Source organism: Esox lucius, chromosome 6 (assembly GCF_011004845.1).
Source record: "Esox lucius isolate fEsoLuc1 chromosome 6, fEsoLuc1.pri, whole genome shotgun sequence".
Lineage (NCBI taxonomy): Eukaryota > Metazoa > Chordata > Actinopteri > Esociformes > Esocidae > Esox > Esox lucius.
In genome coordinates this window covers 20060107-20086832 of record NC_047574.1, presented here as the reverse complement: position 1 = coordinate 20086832, position 26726 = coordinate 20060107, and the positions used below count along the sequence as shown (strand labels likewise).

Genomic DNA, 26726 nt, shown 5'->3' with positions numbered 1-26726 from the left:
CTCTCTAAAACAAGGTGCCAGAATGAATGATTTATTTCTCAGTGCCAACATCTCTCGCTGGGTGCCATTTTCAAGAGGCATGCAAGTGGAACAGCCTTGTTGTTTATTTAATAGTTCCCTCCTTGGCCTGCTAAAACAACATGTCCTTGTGGAGTTATAGCACTGGGAAGGGTGCCAGTAACAATACATGATGCTCATATACGAAGAACACACACACATTGACTTTTGAGCTTTGATTTATTATAGAAAATACAATGAGTTTTGCTCTGTTTTTATACAACAAGAAAAATTATAATGTTACGGATGGTGTTCTCAAATTTGCTGTTTTTTACTAATACAAGCTGTGAAGAAAATGTGTATTTGCAACACACTGAAATGTACACACACACACACACACACACACACACACACACACACACACACACACACACACACACACACCACACACACGGAAATTGCTTCATACTAAAGCACATGCATTCACAGGAACTGAGAAATGTACACATAAAAGGGTTTTTAATGTCTTGGCTTAGAGATTCGAACTACCTTTGGATTCATAGTACTGTGACCATTCAGTTGCTGTGGTTAAAGGTTCCAAGCACAGACACAACATCATGGCTGAAAGTCAGTCACTCTTAGTCTTTGTCTTTCTGAACATTCTTCAGTCAAGCTTTTTTCAGTTCACTGATAATGCATCATGGTTGGGGTCAATTGCATTTCCATTCCACTCAAATTCAGTTTTACAAATCTGACTTACTGAGTCTTGTCAAGTGTCACATTGAAATTAACAACTTTTTTGAAATAACCCAAAAAGATAAACATAGAAAATAATCTATTTACATAGACATCAACCTCAACATAAAAATACAAAATAAACAATTAATATTTTACATATGACATGAACACATAAGTTGCCTAGTCAATAAACAAGACAGACATGTTATGCAAAATGGACACCCCTGAAAAAATCCATCCAGCATGGCAACACATGCTCAGTCGCTTCTTTAACAATTTCTAATTAAACTGTTTTAAATTGTTTCTACATTAAGTGCATGGCATGTGTGGATGATGTGGGGGTTGGGGTTGACAAAAACACAGTTAATGGTAACTAAGGTAGTGGAAAACAGGACTGAACAACTGTTACTGGTTGCCAGAAAGAACTGGGGCTTTGGTCATGTGCTATAAAATTACAGAAACTGGGTCTCAGGAGCAAATGTTTAAGGCTAGTTGAGAATAAGCCCTGAGTTCACGTCAGCCAATCCTCTATTATCGAATCACTTTCAACCCAGAGCACTGAGAAGAGGGAAGATCACTGAAAAACAACACCATGTGCAGGGACAGCCCAAGCGCTCCACCTCAGAGCAGGGGCACCTGATGGTCGTTGAGTTGTCGTTAGTGGTCCACGTGGAACGGCATGTACTTAATGGGCCCCAACTGTAACGCAGGTGCTGAGAACAAATGTTCTCTGGCTGTATTTGTGGATGGAATGTGTTTGTGAAGAAACTGCCCCCCACCGCCCAACCCATTCATGATGCCCTGTGCAGAGTGAGAGCGAGTCCCCCCCGTCCCTGTCCCCCCCCCCCCCCCACACGAAAGGCTGTGGTACAGGCTTCAGAAGTGGTGGCCTAGCTGTGTGGACAAAGTGCAGATGAAGAACAAGGGGTTTCCGGGTTACGGGGCACCATGGATGGCTTCTTTCTAAACTTGTAGGAAATCAGGAGACTCTGGGATGGGCTCTGAAAAATACACACATACAAACAAAGATGGAGAATTTCATTAGCTACTGCATCCATTAGTTGAAGTGTCCCCACTGCAGTCTTGCTTTGCATGCAAAACATTTGCAACTGATCAGGGAAAAATGTACAGAATCATATAACACTGACACCTTGACATACATGAAGAAGTGTTTCAGATTAGATACAAGGCACAATTACATCAGACCATCTGCGCTTCTCAGAACAAGACCAAAAAATACGTAAGTTGGTCGACAAGCGGAACCAGAAAGAGGTTCTAGACCAGCGTTGCAAAATACTAAAGAACAAAAGAGGAAACTATAGTTCCTGAAATCCCAATGAGTTGAAGGTCAGCAGAGCTTGTTGTTCCTTGACCAAGAAAGATTGGAAAGAAATCGCAGCACCCCAGTGTTGCCTCTTCACTGTTGACATTGAGACTGGTGTTCTGCAGGAACTATTTAATTAAGCTGCCAGTTGAGGACCTGTGAGGCGTCTGTTTCTCAAACTAGACAGTCTAATGTATTTATCCTCTTGCCAAGTTGTGCACCGGGGCCTCCCACTCCTCTTTCTGTTCTGGTTATAGTCAGTTTGCCGTGTTCTGTGAAGGTAGCAGTACACAACAATGTTCAATATCTTCAGTTACTTGGCATTTTCTTGCATGGTGTAGACTATTTGTCATAAGAACAATAGACGGGCGAGTTTCAGAAGAAAGTTATTTGTTTCTGGAAACTTTGAGCCTGTTAAACTCAAACACCAGTTGGCGTAGGCATTTGGTGGTTCTAGTGTTAAAATTATAATCTTGGATTAGCAAAGACAACGTGCCATTGGAACACAGGACAGATGGTTGCTGATAATGGGCCTCTGTATGTCTATCTATATATTCCAGTAAAAATCGGCCATTTACAGCTACAGTAGTCATTTACAACATTAACAATGTCTACATTGTATTTCTGATCCATTTGAAGTTTCTAAGTGAACCCAAACTTTTGAACAGTGGTATATGTGAATAAAACATTTGAGCAAGATGTTTGTGTTGTTAATCATTACACACATTCCATATTCAAGTTTCTTATATCAGTACCACTATCTAAACACAGCAAAAGTGCCATCTTGGATGCCCCTATGGTAGATAAAACATGATGAAGTGCTCTCTGTGGTGGCCCAATGTCCAAGAAAACATGATGCAGTGCCCTCTAGGGTGCCCCTATTTTTGAGGAAATGTGGTTAAATGCCCTCCAAAGTACTCCTATATGCAACAAAATGTGATGAAGTGCTCTCTGGGTGCGATTCCAGTGGAGAAAACATGATGCAGTGCGCTAATTGGTGCACTTCCAGTGGAAAAATGGTGATGCAGTGTCCTCATGGGTGCCCCTGTGTGTGAGGAAATGTGATGAAGTGTCCTAGTGGGCGCCCTTCTAATGGAGATAATGTGATGCTGTGTCATGTAGGCTGCCCTACATGCTAGAACATGTGTTGGCCTCTACATAGTCCTATATGCAAGACAATGTGCCCTCGTTGGATGCCCCTATGATGGAAAACGCCATCCTGGTGCCTCTTGTTTTTTATATATCCTTTTAAAAAACAGTTTAGTGGCAGCATCACTGTACCTCAATTTCATTTCAGTTTGGAGACAAACTCATCCAGATGGAGAAGCTAAACGAAAAAAACTGTCTGGATGACTTTATTGGTTCCAAAAGAGAGTGGAAATGAAGTAGAATTGTCTCTTGGGTGGAGTACCCCTTTATTTTTGGTACAATCCTCACACACACACACACACACACACACACACACACACACACACACACACACACACACACACACACACACACACACACACACACACACACACACACACACACACACACACACACACACACACACACACACACACACACACACACACACACACACCCTTTAGAATATTCAGGGGTCAGTGGGTTTAGTGCAGTCTGAGCTGTAACCTTCACCACCACACCCCCTTTAGAATATTCAGGGGTCAGTGGGTTTAGTGCAGTCTGAGCTGTAACCTTCACCACCACACCCCCTTTAGAATATTCAGGGGTCAGTGGGTTTAGTGCAGTCTGAGCTGTAACCTTCACATCCCACTACAGTGTGTGAGGTTGGTTACATAGCAATATGTGTTACCAATGGAAAGATTGCAGCTTACTAAAGATGCATTGCTAATGTATGTAGAAATGTTCTGGTTTGTTTTGTTTTTAAGCGGTTTACCATTTTATACAATATGCTAAAGAATGCCTGGCTAGGTAGCTTACTTAGCCATTTCTATGCAAACTGGTGGACTTGATCCAACTCAAATCAAGCAGAAAGTTAATAATATCTTAACTTTTATTTACTCAGATCCCACCACCCCGACTATCAATAAACAGTACAGTTGAAGTTGGGAGTTTATATGTACTTTAGCCAAATACATTTAAACTCAGTTGTTCACAATTCCTGACATTTAATCCTAGTAAAAAGGCCCTGTCTTTGGTCAGTTAGGATCACCACTTTATTTTAAGAATGTAAAATGTCAGAATAATAGTAGAGTGATTTATTTCAGCTTATATTTTATTTAATCCCATTCCCAGTGGGTCAGAAGTCTACATACACTATTAGTATTTGGTAGCATTGCCTTTAAATCGTTTAACTCGGGTCAAACCTTTCGGGGTGGGCGTTCTACAAGCTTCCCACAATAAGTTGGGTAATTTATGGCCTATTCCTCCTGAAAGAACTGGTGTAACCAAGTCAGGTTTGTAGGCCTCCTTGCTCACAGACGCTATTTCAGTTCTGTTCTATAGGATTGATAACCAATACCTTTACTTTGTTGTCCATCAGCCATATTGCCAAAACTTGGAAGACCATTTGGAAGACCAATTTGCAACCAAGCTTTAACTTCCTGACTGGTATCTTGAGATGTTGCTTCAAAATTTCCACATAATGTTCCTTACTCGTGAATTAGGGATGCACCAATACCAGTGTCAGGTATCGGGCCAATACTGGGCTCAGGTACTTGTACTCTTACTCACAGAAATATGCAAATACCATGCACTGATACCACGTCAAGAAAACGTAAAACTCAACGGTTGTGTTTCCTCTGGACACAAGTATGGAATGTAAAACTCAGATTGGTAGAGCGGGAAGATGGAGATGTCAGCAATGACACAAGTAGAGTGCAAGCTCTGCTAAATTGTCAAGAGGAGGAAAGTAAAAACACTAATTTAACACAAGCAATTTGATCAAACATCTTTACACACAACACAGCGCAGAGTTCAAGGAGTATGCTAATGCTAGCAGCGCACAGCCACAACAACAGTCAACTTTGCAGCAAACACTGGAGAAGCGAAATCAATTGTCCAGAGACAGCCTGCAGGCAGAAAACAATGAAAGAGCACAGGCTCTTTCGGAGTTCATTGCACTTCATGACCAGCCATTGTCGGTTGATAATGTGGGATTTTGATGGTAATAGTAATTTTTATGGGGGAATATCAATCAAATGTATTTATAAAGCCCTTTTTACAACAGCAGTTGTCACAAAGTGCTTTTACAGAGACACCCGGCCTTAAACCCCAAGGAGCAAACAACAGTAGTGTTGGATTTCAGTGGCTAGGAAAAACTCCCTAAGAAGGCAGACTTTTAGGAAGAAACCTAGAGAGGACCCAGGCTCAGAGGGGTGACCAGTCCTCTTCTGGCTATAACGGGTGAGATATTAAGAGTCCAATTGGAATAATTAATACATTTCTCTGGGCTAAATCCAGAGGCTATTTGATTTTAGACTAGGACAGACTATGACCGCCTTATCAAAGCTGCACTAGTTCAATAAAAAACTATTACAGCATTTTGCAATTACTAACCGGTCAGAAAGCGGTCCTGCACCAATGCCAGATACAGAATGAAGTTAATAATAATAATATGAAAAATATACTTACCTGTTCCAAAAAACTCAGTTTGTTATTTTTAGCCTTGCTATTTTTAGTTTAGGGTTCCTGGTTGCTAGCTATAGAGAGCTAGCAACCAGGAACCCTAAGCTTAAGTCTTTTGCTTCTTTGCAACTTTCTTAGTTTATGCTGTAGTAGAGGAATTGGCAGTTTGTCATTCTGGTCTCTAGCTCCCAATTGCGTACTAATGCTATCTATCAGCCAAATCTCAAATGGCATATTACAAGTAAGTACTTTGCAGATGAAGTACGTACTGTTTAGTGTATACTTACCTAGTATGCCAGTATTGGGACCAATTGGAATACACTAAATTGTCATAAAATTGCGTTTCAACATTAGATAATTTTGTCACGCATTAACATCACACCAAGTTTGAATATTTAGCCAGACCCCACTAAGCATTGTGTTAAAACGACTAACATTTCTTATGAAGTTTACTTCCACCACAAATAGCATTTATGAACTGTATGGCTTTTGCCTGAAATAGGCCTACTAGTATCTTACTACTTGGAAAAGTCGTAAGAGTTGAGCAATTGCTAGGAAGGCTGAAGACGAATTTTACACTGACAAAGCCATTTCATTTCACGGCACAACAACGTTTTTCTTTTATTCGTTGATACAATAGCTATCCATATAGATGACGATAACTGCATTTTTCATCAAGTGAAAAGACGAGAGAATCATGGAAACACCAGAACCCGGTCCACAACATGTTTATATGGAACAAAACATTTGCTTTTTACCAAACAAATCCTATCAAGTGCAGCTTTGAGTACTTTATATCGGTACTCGGTTTGGCAAGTACCCAAATATAAGTACTCGTACTGAATAAAGGTGGTATCAGTGCATCCCTACTCATGATGCCATCTATTTTGTGAATTGCCCCAGTCCCTCCTGCAGCAAAGCACCGCCACAACATGATGCTGCCATCCCCATGCTTCACGATTGGGATGGTGATTTTAGGCTTGCAAGCCTCCCACTTTTTCCACCAAATATAACAATGGTCATTATGGCCCAACATTAAAATTTTTGTTACATCAGACCACAGGACATTTCTCCAAAAAGTATGATCTTTGTCCCCATGTGCAGTTGCAGCCCGCAATCTGGCTTTTTTTGGGCAGTTTTGGGGCAGTGGCTTCTTCCCTACGGAGCGAACTTTCAGGTTATGACAAGATAGGACTTGTTTTACTGTGGGTATAAATACTTTTGTACCTGTTTCCTCCAGCATCTTCACAAGTTCCTTTGCTGTTCTTCTGGGATTGATTTGCACTTTTCACACCAAAGTACATTCATCTCTAGGAGACTGAACGAGTCTCCTTCCCAAGCTGTAAGACGGCTGCGTGGTCCCATGGTATTTATATTTGCGTACTATTGTTTGTATAGATTAAGGTGGTACCTTCAGGCATTTGAAAATTGCTCCCAAGGATAAGCCAGACTTGTGGAGGTCTACAATTTCCTTTCTGAGGTCTTGGCTGATTTCTTTAGATTTTCTCTTGATGTCAAGCAAAGAGGCACTGAGTTTGAAGTTAGGCCTTGAAATACATCCAAAGGTACACATCCAATTGACTCAAATTGTCAGTTAGCCTACAGCGCACTCAACATAGTGTATGTAAACGTCTGACCCACTGGAATTGTGATATAGTGAATTAATTACTTGTGTCATGCGCAAAGTAGATGTCGTAACCGACTTGCCAAAACTATAGTTTGTCAACATGAAATCTGTGGAGTAAAAACTTCTGAATTCAAATGTACAGCTCATTCTCTGTGACATTACGTGCGTGCGTGCGTGAATTGGAGTCACATAATAAAACCGTTTTAATCTTAACCAGGGTTTGGAACTGTTTCACCGTAATTGCATCACATATCTCTGCGCACTGGTGTCCCACCACATGCAACTGGTGCCTTTTTAAAGTTCTATTTTTGCATTGGATTTTTTATTTTTCTCTTTGTCTTTAATTTCTCCATGTTGGCGGACAGGAATTGGTGACATTTCTTGCAGCATTAAAGGGAAGGTTTGTGACGATAAATAGTCATTTAGGGCGGTTCTTTATGTAAATGAGACTTCACGTGCACTAGAACAGTGTTTTAGAAAGTGTCAGATTTATCATGGCGAAATGCTTACAGGTGTGCGTAAATCAAGCATACGAGCAATTGATTAATACCAACTTTTTTGTACTTTAGATTTTTTTAAATGAAAGTTAATTTAGAAGCTTTTCTACACAACATTGATAAATGACGGCCCAGGTCTAAAAGTTGTGCTTGTTTTTAGATGCTGTGTCCTGTCTGTTTTCCTGTTAATCTTGCCCATTAAATTAAACACACACACACTTGACATTTTTAGGGGCACAATCTTATTTTTTTAAACATTTATATTATTATTATTCATTATGCCAGTAGGGGAGGACTAAAGGGGAGATTCAGGGGGCTGTGACCTAGTGGCCAGCTGGGGAACTGCATGGTGACATCTTTGTTAATTGACTGCACAAGACAATCAATGTCTTCAAAAGGTATACATTAACTGTATATTGGCAGTGGCCTTCTGATGTCTCTTAAAAGTTCAGTGTTGGTTAGGCAAGTAAAGGCGGAGGATATGTGAAGATGCTCCAACGCTAGACATTGGACAGTTTAAAATGTATAGGAATAATGGATTCAAACATACAAGACATTTGCAGTATTAATCATTTAAGACATTACATATTTAAGCACTTTAAAACAATACCACCATCTACATTTAAGTGTTTCAACTGTTCTTTGAGGTTGGTTAGTGGCCTAAGGGAAACCCTCTCTGAGACAGCAGGAAATCTTGGCAATCCAAATCGGAACGCTGGGAATGTATTTTCAGGTGTGCAAGGAATTATGAAAAAAATATGGAAAGAGCTCCAGTTCTACCTATAGAGATAGTTTCCTTAGTCATGTCACGCTAAAGCCAGGAGAGTGTGTGTGGGTGTGTGCACGTGTATAACAGAAAAATAACAGAAGTCAACCCTAGTGCAATACCACTGTGTTTTTGTGTGTGAGTGCATGTCTTACCGTGTGCTGGGAAGAAGACGTCTCCGTGCACGGGGGGAGAGAGAGGGGTGCCAGGGTCAGACAGAAGCAGATGTCGGCCCGTCTCGGAGGACTGCCTGGTCATGATCTGAGACACAGTCCTGGTCTTACCTTGGCCCTGTGTGGGGCCTCCCAGAAACACTGGGTTCTCGTGGCCAGCAGCCTCACTAAAACAGACATACACACACACAGGCAGATTAACTTGGACAGATGTATACCAGGGCCATACAACTGCTGGCCAGCTGTTTATACATTTATAATTGCCCTTTTATCCCCAAAAACATTTCTACCCAGAAATAGGATGGTAATTGGCAAATGTATCCCTAAGATTTTTCTGTAATCCTACCCAGTAAGTGTTGTCTATCAATAATCCCCAATGCACAAATTACAGCCAATCAGAGCTACTCAGGCACAGTGCTGCGCTGCATGAACCCTTTGCCCGAGCACAACTGACCCAGTTACGTCTGCCATCAGATGTATCCGACCAACAATCTAGTTTGCATCATGGCTTGTTTTGTGGTCAGTTGAAAGGCGTGTCAGCTCGGCATCATAATCTGTTACAGAATGTTCAGTGACAAAGCAGGTATCATGTTCTCATGATAAAGCCCTGTGTGCACGAGATATCAGCAGTGGCTTTTATGATTGCCACCACAAGAAATCCAACACATCAAGAGAAAATGCATTCTGTAAGTTAAGACAAAAACCAATGTGCCTCAATATGATGACGGTTATATTCTCCCATCTTCCGCACAGACCACTTCTGAAATATTTTAGTTTTTAATGACATTTGATCCATTCAATCTTCCCACAGAGTTCATTAAGGAACCATTCTATTCAGATGCGAAAATAAACCCATCCTAATCTAGTTAGATGAAATATGCCATGCATTAAGTGTTGAGAAAATAGAAAAGAATATCCTGCTGGTCTAGAGAGATTAGTTAGTCCAGGGGGGTTTAGTGTGCAGGGTTAGCGCTGTGTCTAAAGCAAGTATCAGGAGGGGCAAAAACATTCAAACAACTCAAATCTAAAACCAGATAGAAGGCACAGCTGGCAGTGGGAAACTCAACTCACCTGTCCATTCTGACCAGCTCATGTGCACCTGGGAGTGGAGGAAAGGGAAATGGCCTATTGTCAGACAACGAAACAATGGACCACATCTAAGTACTTCTAATGTCACACTTGCTAGTGGACAGGAAATTAGTGTTAGACAAAGGGTGGAACTCAAACTAACAGTTGTACATTTTCAAAGACACAGTGTACGTGATGTATTCATAACTCCCAATTCCTGTTGCTTCGGGAATATTTTCTGCTGAGTGAAACCAGTTGAAATAGAGATGGTGCATCTCAAAGAATTGTAATATCATTTTTTCCCGTAATTCAAATCAAAAAGTGTCACCTTCATAGATTCTATATTAATTACACAAAGTGAAAAATGTCAAGCCTTTTTTCTTTCAGTCTTAATGATTACAGCTTATAGCTCATGGAAATAAAAAATCCAGTATCTGAAAATATTAGAATAAAAAATGTATAATACAGATATCGACCTGAGAAGAACTCTAATCAACTAATTAACAAACCACCTGCAAAGGGTTTCCTGAGTATGTTCATTTATGCACTCAATACTTGATCTGAGCTCCTTTTGCACAAATGACTGCATCAATGCGGCGTGGCACGGAGGCAATCACCCTGTGGCACTGCTGAGGTGTTATGGAAGCCCAGGTTGCTTTGATGGTGGCCTTCAGCTCATCTGTGTTGTTGGGTCTGGTATCTCATTTTCCTCTTGACAACACCTCATAGATTCTCTTGAATCGGCTTTGCTTGACATTGCTCTGAAGGCTGTGGTCATCCCTGTTGCTTGTGCACCTTTTCCTACCACACTTTTCCCTTCCAGGCAACTTTCCATGAATATGCTTTGATACAGCACTCTGCAAAGAGCCAGCCCTTTCAGGATTGACATTCTGTGGCTTACCCTATTCGTGGGTGTAAATGAGTGTCTTCTGGAAAACTGTCTAGTCAACAGTCTTCCCCATGATTGTGGTTGTCTGTACTGAAGGCACTGAGTTAATTAGCTAATTAGAGTTCTTCTCAGGTCGACATTTCTGTACATTTTTTATTTAATTTCAATATATTGAAATTTCATTTTAATATATGAAGGTGTCGCTTTTTGATTTTGAATAACGGAAATAACCTTTCCATGATATTCAAATTTTTTGAGATGCACCTGAATAACATTTGCACATATTTGTCTTTGGTACTCACGTCGACTGGACTCCGTTGATTGCCTCTGCTTGTACACCAAGACCAGGATTAGGGGCAGAGAGAGGATGGCCATGATGCAGGCTGCTGTGGCCAGACCAGCTGCCACCGACCCTGAGGATCCCAGAACGTGACAAGACATAGAATTCAGCCTCAGAGTGCATTTGACTCCAAATGGTGGGACCGTAAAGATGGCTAGAGGACTATAGGTTGACTCTGTTAATGACGTTGCCACAATCAGCAACGTCTCTACGGGTCTTTCCATCTTTCCATCTCTACGGGTTGAACCAGCATGATTGGTGGACCACAAGTCTATTTCCATGTCTAGCCTTCCTCATTGACACAATGTAAGGAGAGGGCAGTTACAGAAAGTAACCTATGGATTACAAACTGTAGAGCCAGTAACCCAACCGGTTGCTAGTTCGAATCCCTGAGCTGAAATGACTAAACCGATCGAAAAAAGGCCCAGTCTTTGGCATATCATGTTTAAAAAGAAGCTGATTGGATACTTCTTTAATCTCTCTATACATCTATTGGGGAAACCTCTATTAGGGAAAGCAAAGCGGTGGACGTAGATAACATTTCAGTACTATGCCTTACTGTAACTCTTCCATCATTTCATATTTTCCATGTTTTAAAAGTGTACCTTCTGTTGGCTTGATGTCCAATACTGTGCATTTCGCCTCGCCTTGTTTACCTACTGAGAAATGAGACGAATTACAAGTCAGTTTAGCCATAAAATGTAACGTATAAAAATATTTTAAATGTATACACAACTTCAATACAATGCAACCACACACACACAGGCTTTCTGTTTCACACTCACAACCACACACACTCATACACTTGGCCTTACCCGGCATGACCGTAAGAAAGACATGGCTGTGAATCTGCAATATGCTGGAATGGGTTTTCTTCGATGGAACATCCAGGGTGAGGCAGCAATAGCGCCCTTGGTCTGATGGGCTGACAGACTGCAGCTGCACCCAGAAAGACTCGTCGTTCCCCCCATACCGCACGCCCCAGGGAATCGCCGTGTGGGAATGGTTGCCCGGATGTCGGTGGCCTCGGGGATGCACCCTCTCATGGCAATGCTCTGTTAAGTGGGGTGTAAAGAGCCAGCTATGATGCAGTGAGTCCGAAGGGTACTGCTTGGCACCTTTTTGGGAACAGAGGAGGGTGACGTTGGCGCCCTCATGGCAGATGTAGGACAGGTGGGGGGCGGAGACGGTCAGGGGGGTGTGAGCATGGGCCACATTGGCTGCAGAGGAGACAGAGGTAGATGCTTATTGGTTGGAGCACATGTCCACTGACAGATCTGGCAGAAGTCACCGAGCAGACCGGGTGTGTTCATTAGTGGAATGCTGGGCAGATCCGCAGAGACAAAATGTCAACCGCCTCCTTTACTGACAATCTGCCATTCTTACAATGGTGGGCTGGAGATGCACACGGTTATACAGCAAGTTAAACTTAATAATACAGGACATGGCATTCATACCAAAAAAAGCCATGTTACACCTGGGGTACTAGGACCTCTGGTGGAACTTGGCCTATCAACAGGGGGTAGATGAGAATACTAATGACACCATAGGCTTACCAGTAAAATTAACATGAGGGGGTACTTCAGGGTTACTTACAGCAGAGCAAAATTCTGTTTGTCGTACAGTAAGTGAAAATGTTTGGGAACCACTGCTTGTAGTAGGTCGCTGGTTTCATTTCCTGTATGGGTGTTGGTTTAGTGGTTGGAGACAGAGATTGTTCTAGTCTACTGGCTCTACACATTTCCTGCAGGTTAACAGTTCTAAGAAAATTGATACGAATGGACAAACACAACCAGAGTGACAGTAACAAACGTGCGTGCAAGCTCATTTCTGTGAGAAAGTTGTTGTGTAACTGTGGGATAGGTTTGCAGTCAGAGGATGTTAAGTATTTGGTTTTTCCCTTATCCACACTAAATCTCATGGTTCTGGCTTGGGACATATCTTACATTGGGAACAATACAGAGCGGAACGAATTTGGCTCCTAGCGTCAGACCTCGGATTAAACGCATTAAAGTCACCCCCAGACTGATACGGGCACTTTGCCTCCATAACTGAACAGGTACAGTATCAATGTAGTCCAAGGTCCCAGTCTGATATGGAGATTTCAGTGTGTTTGTGTTTATATCAAGAAAGTGCGTTTGTGTTTGGTTGGTTTGACAAACTGAACTGTGTCATACATGATAGATATTATACATTTTGATTAGGGCATATTATTGGCATATTTCACATTTTCAAATGGGGAAGATGTTTTTTGACATGATATCAGAAAGAAATATTTCTAGGAAGGTATATGTTTATCTGAGTAAGTCAGAAGCTCCTTGGTATGATTTGGTCAGGCTATATCAGGCTATGAAGGGGGGAAAGAGGAGTTTCTAGGTAGCAGGAATTACACTGGTCAAGTCCAAATGACCTATTTTTTCTTAGAATATACATACTGTGGTATGCATAATGAGATTGATTATAAAATGATGTATCAACACAGCAGTAATAGAAAAAGGGCTTGGCAATCCTCAACATGACACCATGGATGTTAGCAGCCCAATAGTAAAACATAAATTTAGAAGTGACACTCCTCCCTTCATCATGGATTTACAAAGTTATTTGGATTCACTCTAATCTTTTATAATCCAAGATTAATAAATTGATTAAGTAAGTGTAGTTGTTTATTAAACGATTTAGGAATTAATAGAGGGTGATTCTTGAAGGGTTAATGTAATTGCAGGAGGATAACCATTAGAATGGCATAACTCAGTAGGGATATTGGGAGGGTTTGTCTCAAGTTCAGAAGTTTGCTTTGATTAAGGAATACTGGGTTTTCTTCCTGTCAATCCTTAAATTAGGTGGGCATTGGCATCTAGGTGGGCATTGGCTCAACATACAGATTAGTATTTTCTCCAGAAATAGTTAAGGTTGTTATTAGGAGAGGTACAAACGGACCCATCTTCTATTGAAAATGTGACATTGGCCATCATGTGCATGGGGCTGTCAGAGCATGTGTTACACACTCCACTAAAAAAAACACACGCCCGCACGCACGCGTATTTATAAAATGTTCCTTATCATACGTTTCTCAGCAAATGTGACTTCTCATAACAATCCTTAACTCAGGAAACAGCCAAGCCTGGGACGTGGGCCTCTTGGCGATCGCTGCTTTTAAACACTCATGTACAGACACAAGCACATATATCTATGAGCCATAACATTATGACCATGTGCCTTATATTATGTAGGTCCCCCCTTTACCGCCAAAACAGCCCTGACCCGTCGAAGCATGGACTCCACTAGACCACTGAAGATGTGCTGTGCTATCTGGCACCAAGACAGAGGCAGATCCTTTAAGTCCTGTAAGTTGCGAGGCAGGGCCTCCATGGATTGGACTTATTTGTCCAGCACATCCCACAAAAGCTCGATTGGATTGAGATCTGGGGAATTTGGGGAAGTCAACACCTTGAACTCATTGTTGTGTTCCTCAAACCATTCCTGAAGCCAATGCCATCAGGGAATACCGTTGCCATGAAAGGGTGCACATGGTCTTCAATAATGCTCAGGTAGAACGTGTCAAAGTAACAGCTACATAAATGGCAGGAACCAAGGTTTCCCAGCAGAACATTGCCCCAAGCATCACACTGCCTCCGCTGGCTTGCCTCCTTCCCATACTGCATCCTGGTGCCATGTGTTCTCCAGGTAAGCCACGTACACGCACCTGGCCATCCACGTGATGTATAAGAAAACGTGATTCATCAGACCAGGCCACCTTCTTTCATTGCTCCGTGGTCCAGTTCTGATGCTCTCGTGCCCATTGTAGGTACAGTGAACAGGGGTTAGCATGGGCACTCTGACTGGTCTGCGGCTACGCACCCCCATACGCAAGAAACGGCGATGCGTTCTGACACCTTTCTATCAGTACCAACATTAACCTTTTCAGCAATTTGAGCTACAGTAGCTAGTCTGTTGGATCAAACCCCACGTGCATCAGTGAGCCTTGGCCGCCCATGACCCAGTCGCTGGTTCACCACTTTTCCTTCCTTGGACCACATAGGTACTGACCACTGCAGACCAGGAACACCCCACAAGGGCTGTAGTTTTCGAGATGCTCTGACCCAGTCTAGCCATCACAATTTGCCCTTATCAAAGTCACTCATATCCTTATGCTTGCCCATTTTTCCTGCTTCTATCACATCAACTTTGAGGACAGAATGTTCACTTGCTGCCTGATACATTCCACCCACTGACAGGTGCCCTGACAATGAAATGATCCGTTTTATTCCCTTCACGTCAGTGGTCATGATGTTATGGCTGATTGGTGTACACGCACGTTATCTTAATGCATATACCCCCACACACATAGGAGTGATCATTTTATGTTTGAGTAGGTTTTAAAACATCACATCGAAACAACCTGTTGTGTGTCTGTGGAGTTGCAGTTGGGTTGTATGTCCGATAAAGTTCTGGTCTGAAAGGATTGTAGGGAGAGAGATTGTGTGCGTGGTGGATGGATTTGGAACGTGTGTCTGGGGGTGGAGATGCAGTAGGGGTTATTGTGAACAACTATGGAATAATGTACAGTGTGCTGTTGTAGGATGTCAATGGTGTGTGTGCGCGTGCGTGTGTACATGCGTGTTAGATAGGCCCACATACTTTTATTTTCCCAGGTAAGTCAATTTGGAAACAATTGTCATTTTTAAACGATGAAAGGCCTATAGTTGTGCAATACCACATAAAGGAACGGAGTCGAGGATTGGCTTTTTTTCCTCAGCCAGCATGAGAAATACTCTTAAGGGAAGCTTATGGGTTCCAGCCAGATCTTAAGGAGTGGCCTCCTTTCCTGTGTTGTCCAGATATGCAAAACCCCCCACTTCTGTGTCAACTATTGATTACTATGGAGTCTCTCCTTACCAACAGGCCTGCTTCCAGAATGGAACCGTAATCAAGTACAAGGCTGTTGATGAGGGCCTTCCTTCCTTAATCTGTAGCCTCCACTGTCTGACTCACTTGGGTCTGCCACAGCATTTTGCAGGAGACACTACACCCAGCCTGGATGTGAATTTACATGCCAAGCTACAATTTAGAGGAAATAAACACCATTATATCAAGATAGAATCAAAAGTGTTCCTGATGGTGACGCCTTGTTTCAACCTAATCAAGTGAATATGTTTGCTGACCTGCCAGTGACATGCTTGTTTATGCCTTAAAGGGGCACTTTGTAGAATCCTGCCTCAAACATTTAGAAGTTTACATTTAAACAGTAATAGGACTTGTCTCCTCCTCTTCCCTTACCAAATGAGACCGGAATAGTATTAACTATTAGGGGTTTAGTTTGTGTGTGTGGGGGTTAGTGCTGAGAGTGTCTAAAGCGAGTAGGAGACTACAAGTCAATGCAAACTGATAGACCAGTGAGAAAGATTAAAAGATTTAAGATATTATCTGCAGATGTCTTCTGGTCATTTATGCTAGTAGTACAGTGAAAATCTTAAGTATGGCTCCTTCAACTATACCCCAAACTGTGGTAAAATCAGAAAAGGTTTAATGACTTTCTTCCTGTCTCCGTTTTTAGAAAATGTTGGCCTGTGTGTTAGGTTTAGGGAAAAGTTACAAATGTTATTGAGGTTTAAATTAGGTTGAGGTTAAGGTTTGTTGTCCCCATTTAAATTGCTAAGTAAACATGTGTGTGTGTGTGTGTGGATCATCAAGGGTGATTAGGCAAAACTGTGGGGGCCTTTCGCAGTTCCTGTCAGAAAGAGAGAAGAAAAAAGAAAAAAGCCATTCCGGGATGGCTCCTGTTTCACAATACCATTACACATCAGCCACTTCTATTCTTTGGATCTATTTAGAAAATTATTAAATAGTTATTAAAAAAAAGAATTACATAATGTAAACCCTATTTTGTATTTAGACTCGCAATGAGCAAGTGTAGCACTCACAAACCATGTAACACTATTTGTTCCTGGGTGGTAAAGTGTTATTTCTGACTTGTTTATGCCTTCAATGTATAGAAAATTTTCCTAACCAGGAACAAAAATTGTGTTACATAGTGTAATTGATATAAAGCTAATAAAATTGTCAAATAATGTTATTGTTCCCAGACAAAATGGCATTTCATAGCTACAGTATTTTGTGGACCAACTGAATTTCTTAAGTTTGATGGTCATTGAAAATAGCATGCTAACAAACCAGCCAGAACAAACTTAATATTAAAAGAAGTGAATAAGGTTGGGGATAACCATTGCAGTACACAACATTTAAAATGTTCCAGAGCTGCAAATTACATTTAAAACTTAAGATGTGGCCCACTCATGGAATTGAATGCAAAAACTAAAGAACACAAACAATGTTATATTGCTCTTGGGAAGTACAATTCAGATTTTTTTACTCCTACTGGTGTGGATAACAGCATTGAGCCACTTCCTATAAAGTCTGACACGGTTAGCACCTGCTTTTGGAGGTATCTTGGACCAATCCATGCAGCACATTTCAGGTGTTCTTCATGTATGCCAACCCCTTTTAAAATTGCCAAACATACCGATAGTGTGCATGTGCATGGATGCTGCAGTTTGTCAATTGGGCTCAGAAAGGGCTTCTTCCCTGCAACCCTTCCAAAGAACTTGCTGATATGAAGGTGGCATCTAACAGTTGATCCTGAGACTTTAACTCCAAGATTCCACCAGACTGTGTAGTTCTACAACTGCAGTCCTTGAATTATTTGCCTCCTTCCCCATCCTCCTCACCGTGCGCTGGGGCAATGTACAGGAGTCCTCTTCTTGGCAACTTCCTATGTCCATGATCCTGATCTGTGTAAGTCAACCACCACCATGTCCAGTGCCAGTGGGGATGATGACATGGGGATTTAATATGCTTGTGACCTCCTTTAAACCCCAGGGAGACAGGAACAGGTGAAAGGCATACAGTTCCGGGACACTGAGACCAACTAAAAAGGATAGAGTTTCATAACAGACGCCACTTTGCTTGGTTTCATCTGAAATATTATTTAGGAGTGCCAATATTTTTAAACGTTGTCTTGTATAAAAAAATCTAACTACTCAAGAAAATGTTTTTTTTTTTAAGAACTTAATCATTGGACAAAACACTACACACACACACACACACACACCTCTGTTCCCTTTCACATCTCCAGTCTCAGGAGGCAGAAACCCCCAATGGCTGGATTTCCTCCCTCCCCTTTACTTTCTGAAGCTGAAACATCACCTGTTCACCCGTTCAACATCTCTTATATCCTCCAGACCCTGCCATGATTCGCAACATTAATAAAGCAGGCTTTACCCATGCAAATCTTGGTAAAACTACTAATTTGCCACTTCAGCCAAAGTCTGAGGCATGCATAAAGGGCTCCAAGCTGTATTCACTAAATGCATCAGGTTCTGAAGACTAGACACGGAGCAGAACACTATAGTTTTTATCACTTCCATCTCTACGATTTGTGTTTGTTCACAGTGGATGCTGATATGGCAGAGACCTGGATGCAACTCTGTTCCTCAGCTCATCTTTTTGTGCTTTTTTACTTTTAACTCTGCTCTTTGTTCTCAGTTGCTCTCCTGTTACAGCTCATTCATTTACCTTTGTTACCTCCCCTCACTATGAGAATTATGTTATATCATTAAACAGTGTTAATGAAACCAACCCACCAAGCAAACACATTCTCACGCACATGATGCAAGAGAACGAACAGTAATTTGCACAACCGCCGAGAGCCGTAATGTGTTACGCACTTAGCGGTCAAAGGTCAGTTACTCAAAGCCTGGGTGTGGCCATGTGTAAGTGGCAGCTGAGTCCTCATCAGTCCTCCGGCCTAATTTCCTTAGGTTTCCATCCATCACTCACTTTCTGTCCTAGCCCACTATAATTTAATAAAAGGTATTATATTCACCTTGTGTCCCATTAAAATTAGGAAAACGTGTATGAAAGTCATAGAATGTTCAGAATAGATTGAGAGGAGTTATGGCCTTCCATAAATTAATATAATAGATTTAATCTGAAAATTGATTTAATAAAATATAAAAATAAAATATAGAAATTGTTCTAAATGAATGACAAATACAAAACAATTGATTTCATAAGTATTCACCCCCTTAATATTCAGTAGAAACACCTTTGGCAGCAATTACAGCCATGAGTCTGAATACTGTAAGTCAACCAGCTTTGACAAAAACATCTGGACAAAGTAATGTTTGCCCATTTTTCTTTTAAAAATGTCTCAAGCAGTGTCAAGTTGTATGGGGACCTTAGGTGAAATCTTTCCACATATTCTCAGTTGGATTGTGGTCCGGGCTTGGATGGGGCTACTCCCGGACATATACTTTTTGTGGCTTTGGCTGTATGGTTGGGGTCATTGTCCGTCTAGAAGATTAATCTTCCCTTAAATCCCTGGTCTCTTGCAGCCTTCAACAGGATTTCTTCCAAGATTTCTTCCTCTGTATTTTGTATCCATTTTGTCCTCTATCTTCACAAGCTTTCCAGGCCCTTACATAGAGAAACATCTTCATGGCATGACCATGCCACCACCATGCTTTAAGGTAGCGATGGTGTTCTCAGGACACGTGTTACGTTTGCGCCAAACATTTAACGTGTGCCAAACATACTCAGCAATAAGGCTCACTTACCTACTCATCTTCACTGATTATAAAAATGGAACACTGTTCATTTGTCTGAATAAAACTGAGAACAATTCAAAGTCCCATGTTTGCACCCATATTTGCATACATTCCCATTCATCTGTCCAGAACAGGTTTTAAAAGGGTAGGCCTTTTCTTAAGCTTTTTCACAAAAATGCTAAGTGTTTCCGACTTCAGGGTGTTATTTTTACTTCATAGTGTGGAAATATCAACTCAACAGGAAAACCACAGTTTCAACTGGGGCATCACATCACAACTTCCTATTTAACCAATTCTTTAAATTCCCTACTCCTTGTTTGTACTTCTTAAAAAAACATTTTGCTCAACACATTTGTTAACGCTCTAGTGTGTCATTTACTGGATTTATAATTAGGATATCGGTTTACAACAGGAAATGGTTTTACTACACAAGGTCTCAAATGGTTACATTGTCTCTTAGTTGCATTACACTTGCAGCACTGTCCAGCTTTGCCTCATTGGGCAAGTCATTGTTGTTTCCTTAAGCCTGTAAAGTGGCTAGGTAAAACTGACCACCCCAAGGTCTGGCCAGCGGAAGGTTGTAAGACATTGTGGCCCTGCTTTGAGTCAATCTTTTAATGCCTATATTTAACACAGCTTGGTTCTGTCCAGAACAGTGGGTCCAAGCTACAAGCTCAGATATGATGCCTATTAAACCCTAAAAAGAAAAGGTTCTAGTAGGGTATTTTAGTTGTTTTTTTTCTCAATTGAACACTATTAGAGAGTTCTTTAAAGAACCACTTTTTTTAAATAGTTTTTCAGGGAATCATTCTAAACTTTTCCTTGAAGGACCAGCAGATAGTCTTAGACACTTGCATAGCTCAATTTTGTCCTCGGTTCCCTTGCCAAAGTGACTATGGAAAATCTCTCTAACTATAGTGACTAATGATTCTCTTCATGTGATCAATGAGACAGCAGGTGGTTGTCAGACAAAAAGGACAAGAACAAGCTGCTTCACAAAAAAAAACGTCTAGATGGCACTCATACTGTTGTCGTCAGCATCAGTGACTACAACAAACCCTCAATCAGACCCAGATCACAGGTAATTGCCTCACAGTGAGGTTAGACAACCAGCCCTTTCTTCTTGTTGAAACTGCAAGAAAAGCTGCAGTTCTTGAAGCAGCCAGCACATATAGATCTGGCATTGGTGTGTTTGTCCCATTTGGGTTCACTGAAATCTGTGCCATTATATAGCCTACATAAGGGAGTGAGTCACTGTTGTTTTAACATCATAGTGCCACCAAAAAGGGGTTTCGGGTTGGTCAATTCAAGCATTGCACAATGTCATCTGTTTTTGGTCAAGTAAAGAGAAGGTTAAATGATCTCAAACAGCTTTTCTCAATCCTGCTTTGAACATGTTTAGGATGCACTATATATAATATTAGTCACAACACATCCATGTGACTTAATCTGAAAGAAGCCCAAAAAAGCCAGTACAAGCATAAACCCTGTGAACAATTAAGAAAGCTCTGATTGGCACACACTGGTGTTGTCATCCTGCAGCTCAAAGGAAGGAAATTTAAACAAAGACAACATGTAGGTTTGTGGTCAATAGTAGTGGGTTGGGTACTGCATCCTAAGTATTCAATCTTTGGCTCAGAGTCAGTGCAACACAATGCTGTAGGCTTTAAACATCCGTTGAATTTAAACAACACTTGCTGTTCTCAGCTTCTGTATTTCCTTTGTGTGTGCGTGCGTGTGCGTGCGTGCCCACGCGCGATCTGCAGGGTCACTTCTGCATTTCGAGGCGGCTCCAGATTCTAAATTGAAAAGCTTGACTCTGTCTACTTTACCGAACATTTTCATGATATTAAATAGGGAATAATCTCCCAGACTGGAATATCACATTACCTAAAATATAAAATACCAGCGCCGTCACTCGCTGGTAAAATCAGCTATACTTTGAGGACTCAGTACCGAAACTAAGCCATTTGAAGAGAGTTAATGGGCGCACCAGCTGCTTTTCCTCCCACTGACCGGCATAGTTAGGAGGGGTGCCGGGGGTTAAACAAACTCATGAAGCAGCGCCACATGTTCCCCCTCAGAGCCGTGCTGAAAACAACAACAAACGCTTTTAGTAGGAGCTGATGTCTAAACACATTTCCAACCCACCACGTGTAGACAGCCTGTCAAAATCCCTCTCCACAACAATTCTGACATTATATAAGCTTAACGGCGTGCCTTTTTAAATTACCGTAGTCATCGCATTTCTTGAGTTTATTTTGTTCAAACAGGAAATGTAAACAGCAGATTCTGCGTATCTAACGGAACTTGGAAAATAAATGGGTGGCGGAAAAGCTACATGGCTAGAATGGATATTGCGCATTTACGCACAAAGTCTGTGGTTTGTATTTGTTGTGTATGTCCTTCGATAGTATAAATTAGTACATTTGACCAAAAGTGGCATTTTGGCCAAAAACATACAGAATATTGTGTACAATACACAGAATTTCTACCTTCGTATTTCATATCGCAATTAACTTGTTCAATGCTTATCCACTTTTCTTGAACTTGTAAAACAAGACCTTGCAAAAGCTCATGGAAGACCGACTATTGCATTTAAAGAACATGGGACGACGTAGCCTACTCATACAAGATCATACTCGCCCAGGGTGCACACTGCTTTGCTTACCTTCAACCACGGTCACTAGTTGAAAGCAGATCAGAAAGCTGAATAGCAAATTGGTCGGTAATGTTTCACTCCTGAATAATTCCCAAGTCATTATTGTTTTCAGTCCTCTCTCGTATATATTGCTAATGTTCTTTCTTCAACCGTACTTTTGATTCTTCAGTTGGATAAACGTTTTTTTTACCTCCTCAGCGGTAGAACAGTTTAGACGCGTGACTATGTGCTAGTATGTCACAGTGAAAAAAACTTTTTTTTTGAGTTGATGACTACCAGCAAGCTCGCCTAAAACGTATACTGTTACGCCCACCAACATCTAGCTAAACTGAAATAGGGAGTCCCGTCGGCAAAGAAACTCCTCCCCCTAACCTAACTCGATCAGCCTCCGCTCTTGCTGTTGAATCGCTTTCAGCTGTTCCTCCACTGCAGAAAACACCTGGCAGATATGAATTTGCACCATTAATAGTATTAACAGTTCATTATTTAACTGATAAATAGTACACATTGCCCTAATTACATCTTTTGACTCTCTACCTTTAATATATTATTTTAAATAAAACAATGATTATTCTCAGCTATTGAGGGCTTTGTGTAGGCCACAGGGTAGCTTCAATCAAAATGAGCTCAGGCCATAACACCCCTTGTACTATATTCCTAAAATGAGGTGATACTGTGAATCTTGGTTCCACACATTTTCTTGCCAACCTCTGGTGGTATTAATCTTTCTAGTCTCTACACAGTACATTTCTCTAGATCTTTGCAGGCTCTTTGATGTATTATTTTGCAAACCAAGCCATCCTGTTTTTCAGACAAACAGGTTGTTTGCGCCTTGCAGTGTAGCCTTTAGTTCTACTGAAGTCTTCTTCTGGTGTTAGTTGCTGGCACATCATGTCTACTTTACCTCCTGGAGAGTATTACAGATTTATCGGACAGTTTCCTTTCGTATTTCTTTCTACATTATGTTTTTCTTATTATTTTTTTTCTTAATATTTTTCAAACTGATAATGGCTTCCATGACTTTTAGGGACACCTCTTTGGTGCTCATGTTGACAGACAACCATAGCACATTCCAAACAGGCAGCAGAGTAGCGTAGCTATTAGAGCATCTGAACAGTAAATTAAAGGTTGCTGAACCAGCAAGCAAAAAATCTGTCATTCTGTCTCTGAAAGGCAGTCAAGCACAGTTGCTCCTAGGCTGTTGCTGAAAATGAGAACATATTCTGAGTCATAATTGGTGAAATAAATGTAATAACAAGAAAGGCAAACACAAAGCCTTCAATCAAGACAAGTAATTGTCAACTTTCATACCTGCATACATATATGACAGAATACACATGAAGAACCAGAACCACCTGTCAGGCCAACTGGCATAATACAATAGATGTACAATAGATGTCTAAGAATTGTTGTTATTTCTAAACCAACGTGTGTACAAAGATCCTCAAAAACAAAAAGCTGAGAATGGATGCTTCAATTGTGCATTCATTGTTTAATTGCATAACCAAACTTTTGGAGTATAGAGCATATTTTTTTTTTACTGTTCAAACAAATATGACTGTCTAATATGTGACCCAAGGAGGTCTACGGGCGTCCACCAGCACATGTAAGACTGCAACATGGTTTTGAATCCATTCCACTGTGATTTCAGCGCACTCTCTCGTCTGTTTTTCCTCTTCTCTGTCCTTTATCAACAAGTGCCCCCCCACTCTCTCTCTCTCTCTCTCTCTCTCTCTCTCTCTCTCTCTCTCTCTCTCTCACTCTCTCTCTCTATATATATATATATATATATATATATATATATATATATATATATATATATATATAAATATATAAATATATAAATAATTCATATATATATATATATATATATAATGTAATATATAATGTACTGGATCCTCCCTGGATCCTCACAATATACACAAAATAATTCAGTATTATTCATTTTCTGTTACTTTATTTCCTGTGTCTGGATGCTTGTGACTCAGCCTGTGGTATTGTGTGCACACCCACACGAAGTCTGTGCACAATAAATCTGAAACATTAAACCAAGGTGTATGCATGCATACAGTGAGAGCTGGGTCAACCAGATCATTTCAGAGCTTCCAGCTCAAGCCTGGAGCTGCAGATGTTATCTAGGACCGGATATATTGTGGAAGGACAGGCTGATGTGTTTAGCAGGAAAAACCGCCGCTCTTTACACTTAATTAGTCAAATGTATTGTTTCAGAGTGGGGTGCAGTATCTGCTTTTATGTTGGATGAAGACAGAGAGGCCTCTCTCTCTCTCTCTCTCTCTCTCTCTCTCTCTCTCTACCTGAGTAGCACAGACCACATTTGACTACCTATTGGAGTCTGGTTTCTCCCAAGTTTTATTCATAGATTCCTGGCTTTCTATGGTGTTTTTACCAGCCAGAAATTGCAAATCATCTGGAATGCTTGCTCTTTTGACATTTTGGGCAGGGTGTCTTTACATGCACTTTGTAAGAACTTTGCTTTTATATGTAAATAAAAGAGCTGTTGAATTAGTGTTGGGACAGATTTGAAGCTTGCATCAGTATATGTTTAAGGGCAGCAGCATAGCCTACGGAACAATATTAGACCAAAAATGTAATGTTTACCGGTTAACTAGCCTTTTATTCACCTTTAATTTTTTTGCCTGCTGTGGGGAAGTGTGCTTTATTAATAAAGATAAATTTGACTTCAATAAAAATAAAAAGGACAGGTGCATGGAGAACAAACAGTTCTGTAATTTGAAATACCCCTCAACAAATATACACTGAGACCAAACCTTGTTATATATTATGGTAAACATGTTCTATGTGTAATTATGAAAAATCAGTAAAGCTCTACATTTCTTTTTTTTTTTCATTTCCTGTATCTGGATGCTTGTCCCTCAGCCTGTGGTATTCTCTTTCTTCATATGTTGTTGTGTTGAAGACATAACCTGTAATTGATTATGTTTGATTATTATTTTTTATTATACTGAAAAAGTGGAATCATGTTTTGAAATCTCACATTTGTAGGTACAGTGTATTAGGAATGGATTCAATTCAATTCAATAAATGTATTGCCATGTCAACAAGTTGATAGGAATTTGTCTTGGTACAACTCTCAAACATAAAAACAAAAACTTAAAAGACAAACATCATAAGTACTAATGGGACATTAGACCAAAACCCTGCAGACAAAAGACAATACCCCACGGCAATGAAGAGCACTGTTGATAGAGTGCTGCAAATAATCAATGCAAATTCAGATGCCTAATAGCCAAAGGGTAAGTGCTGTCTCTAAAACGCGATGTAGAAGTCTTAATACTCCTATATCTTCTTCCTGATGGTAGGAGATTAAATTGATAGTGAGCAGGATGAGAGTGGTCCGCTATGATGTTTTTAGCCTTCCTGATTATTCTGGTGAATAAAGTGAAGGGAGGCTACAACCTATGATTTCTGATGCTCTGCGTACCACTCTTTCCATCCTGATTTTGTCCTGAGCAGTTGTGTGACCGTACCAGACAAGCATGGAAAAAGTAAGCACGCTTTCAATAGTTGACCTGTAAAAGTGGGTCATGGCAACTCAACTGACTCTAAACTTTTTGAGCTGCCGCAGAAAGTGGAGTCGCTGGTGAGCTTTACTGATCTTAATATTAGTGTTGAGCTCCCATGATAAAGATTCAGACCCCTTCACTTTTTCTACATTGTCTTACAATACAGACTTATTATAAAATGTATTCAATCTCACCTATTTATACTCAATATCCCATAATGACAAAGCAAAAAGTTTTTTTTTTTTACATTTTTGCAGATATATTAATAAACAGAAATATCACAATTCCATAAGTGTTCTGACCCCTTTAATCACAAATTTGTAGAAGGGCCTTTGGCAGTGATCACAGCTTCAGGTCCTCTTGAGTATGCCTCGACCAGCTTTGCACACCTGGATTTAGGCAGTTTCTCCTGTTATTTCTTGCAAATCTGAATACCGTTGGTGAACTGCAAACTTCAGATCTCACCAAATATTTTCAGTTGGGTTTAAGTCCGGGCTTTAGCTGGGACGCTCAAAGACATTCAAAGGCTTGTCCCAAAGCCACTTCAACATTGTCTTGGCTGTGTGTGTACTTCAGGTTACTGTTGTGCTGAAAGGTGAATCTTCATCCCAGTCTGCGGGTTGGATCAAGTAACCTTCAACTACGGCTCTGTTCATCCTTACCAGTTTTCCATTCTCTGATGCTGAGAAGCACCATGCTACCATCATGCTCGGCATAATGCTGGGCATTCACGTTTAGTTTTATTTTGGTCTGATCAGACCAGGGAATCTTTTTCCCCAAGCTCTCAGAGTCCTTCAGGCGGCATGTCATATGGCTTTCATTCAGTAGTGGGTTCTATCTAGCAACTCTAACATAAAGGCCTGATTGATGGAGTGCTGCAATTGCAAAAGGACAGAAAAC

At 40.8% G+C, this 26726-nt stretch overlaps 2 protein-coding genes across 9 annotated transcripts in view; one reads left to right on the top strand and one right to left on the bottom strand.

The window, feature by feature from the left end:
- cdh23 (cadherin-related 23) overlaps positions 1-26726 on the top strand; it is a 306221-nt gene that overhangs the window by 256383 nt on the left and 23112 nt on the right. The window lies entirely within an intron of this gene.
- On the bottom strand, positions 500-22592 carry vsir (V-set immunoregulatory receptor). Its single transcript, XM_010898919.5, has 7 exons — positions 22291-22592; positions 11829-12233; positions 11619-11672; positions 10976-11086; positions 9788-9815; positions 8699-8883; positions 500-1736 (listed from the first exon to the last, which is right to left on the bottom strand). The coding sequence occupies exons 1-7, from the start codon at positions 22379-22381 to the stop codon at positions 1699-1701; spliced, it is 912 nt and encodes a 303-aa protein (XP_010897221.1). The 5' UTR covers positions 22382-22592; the 3' UTR covers positions 500-1698.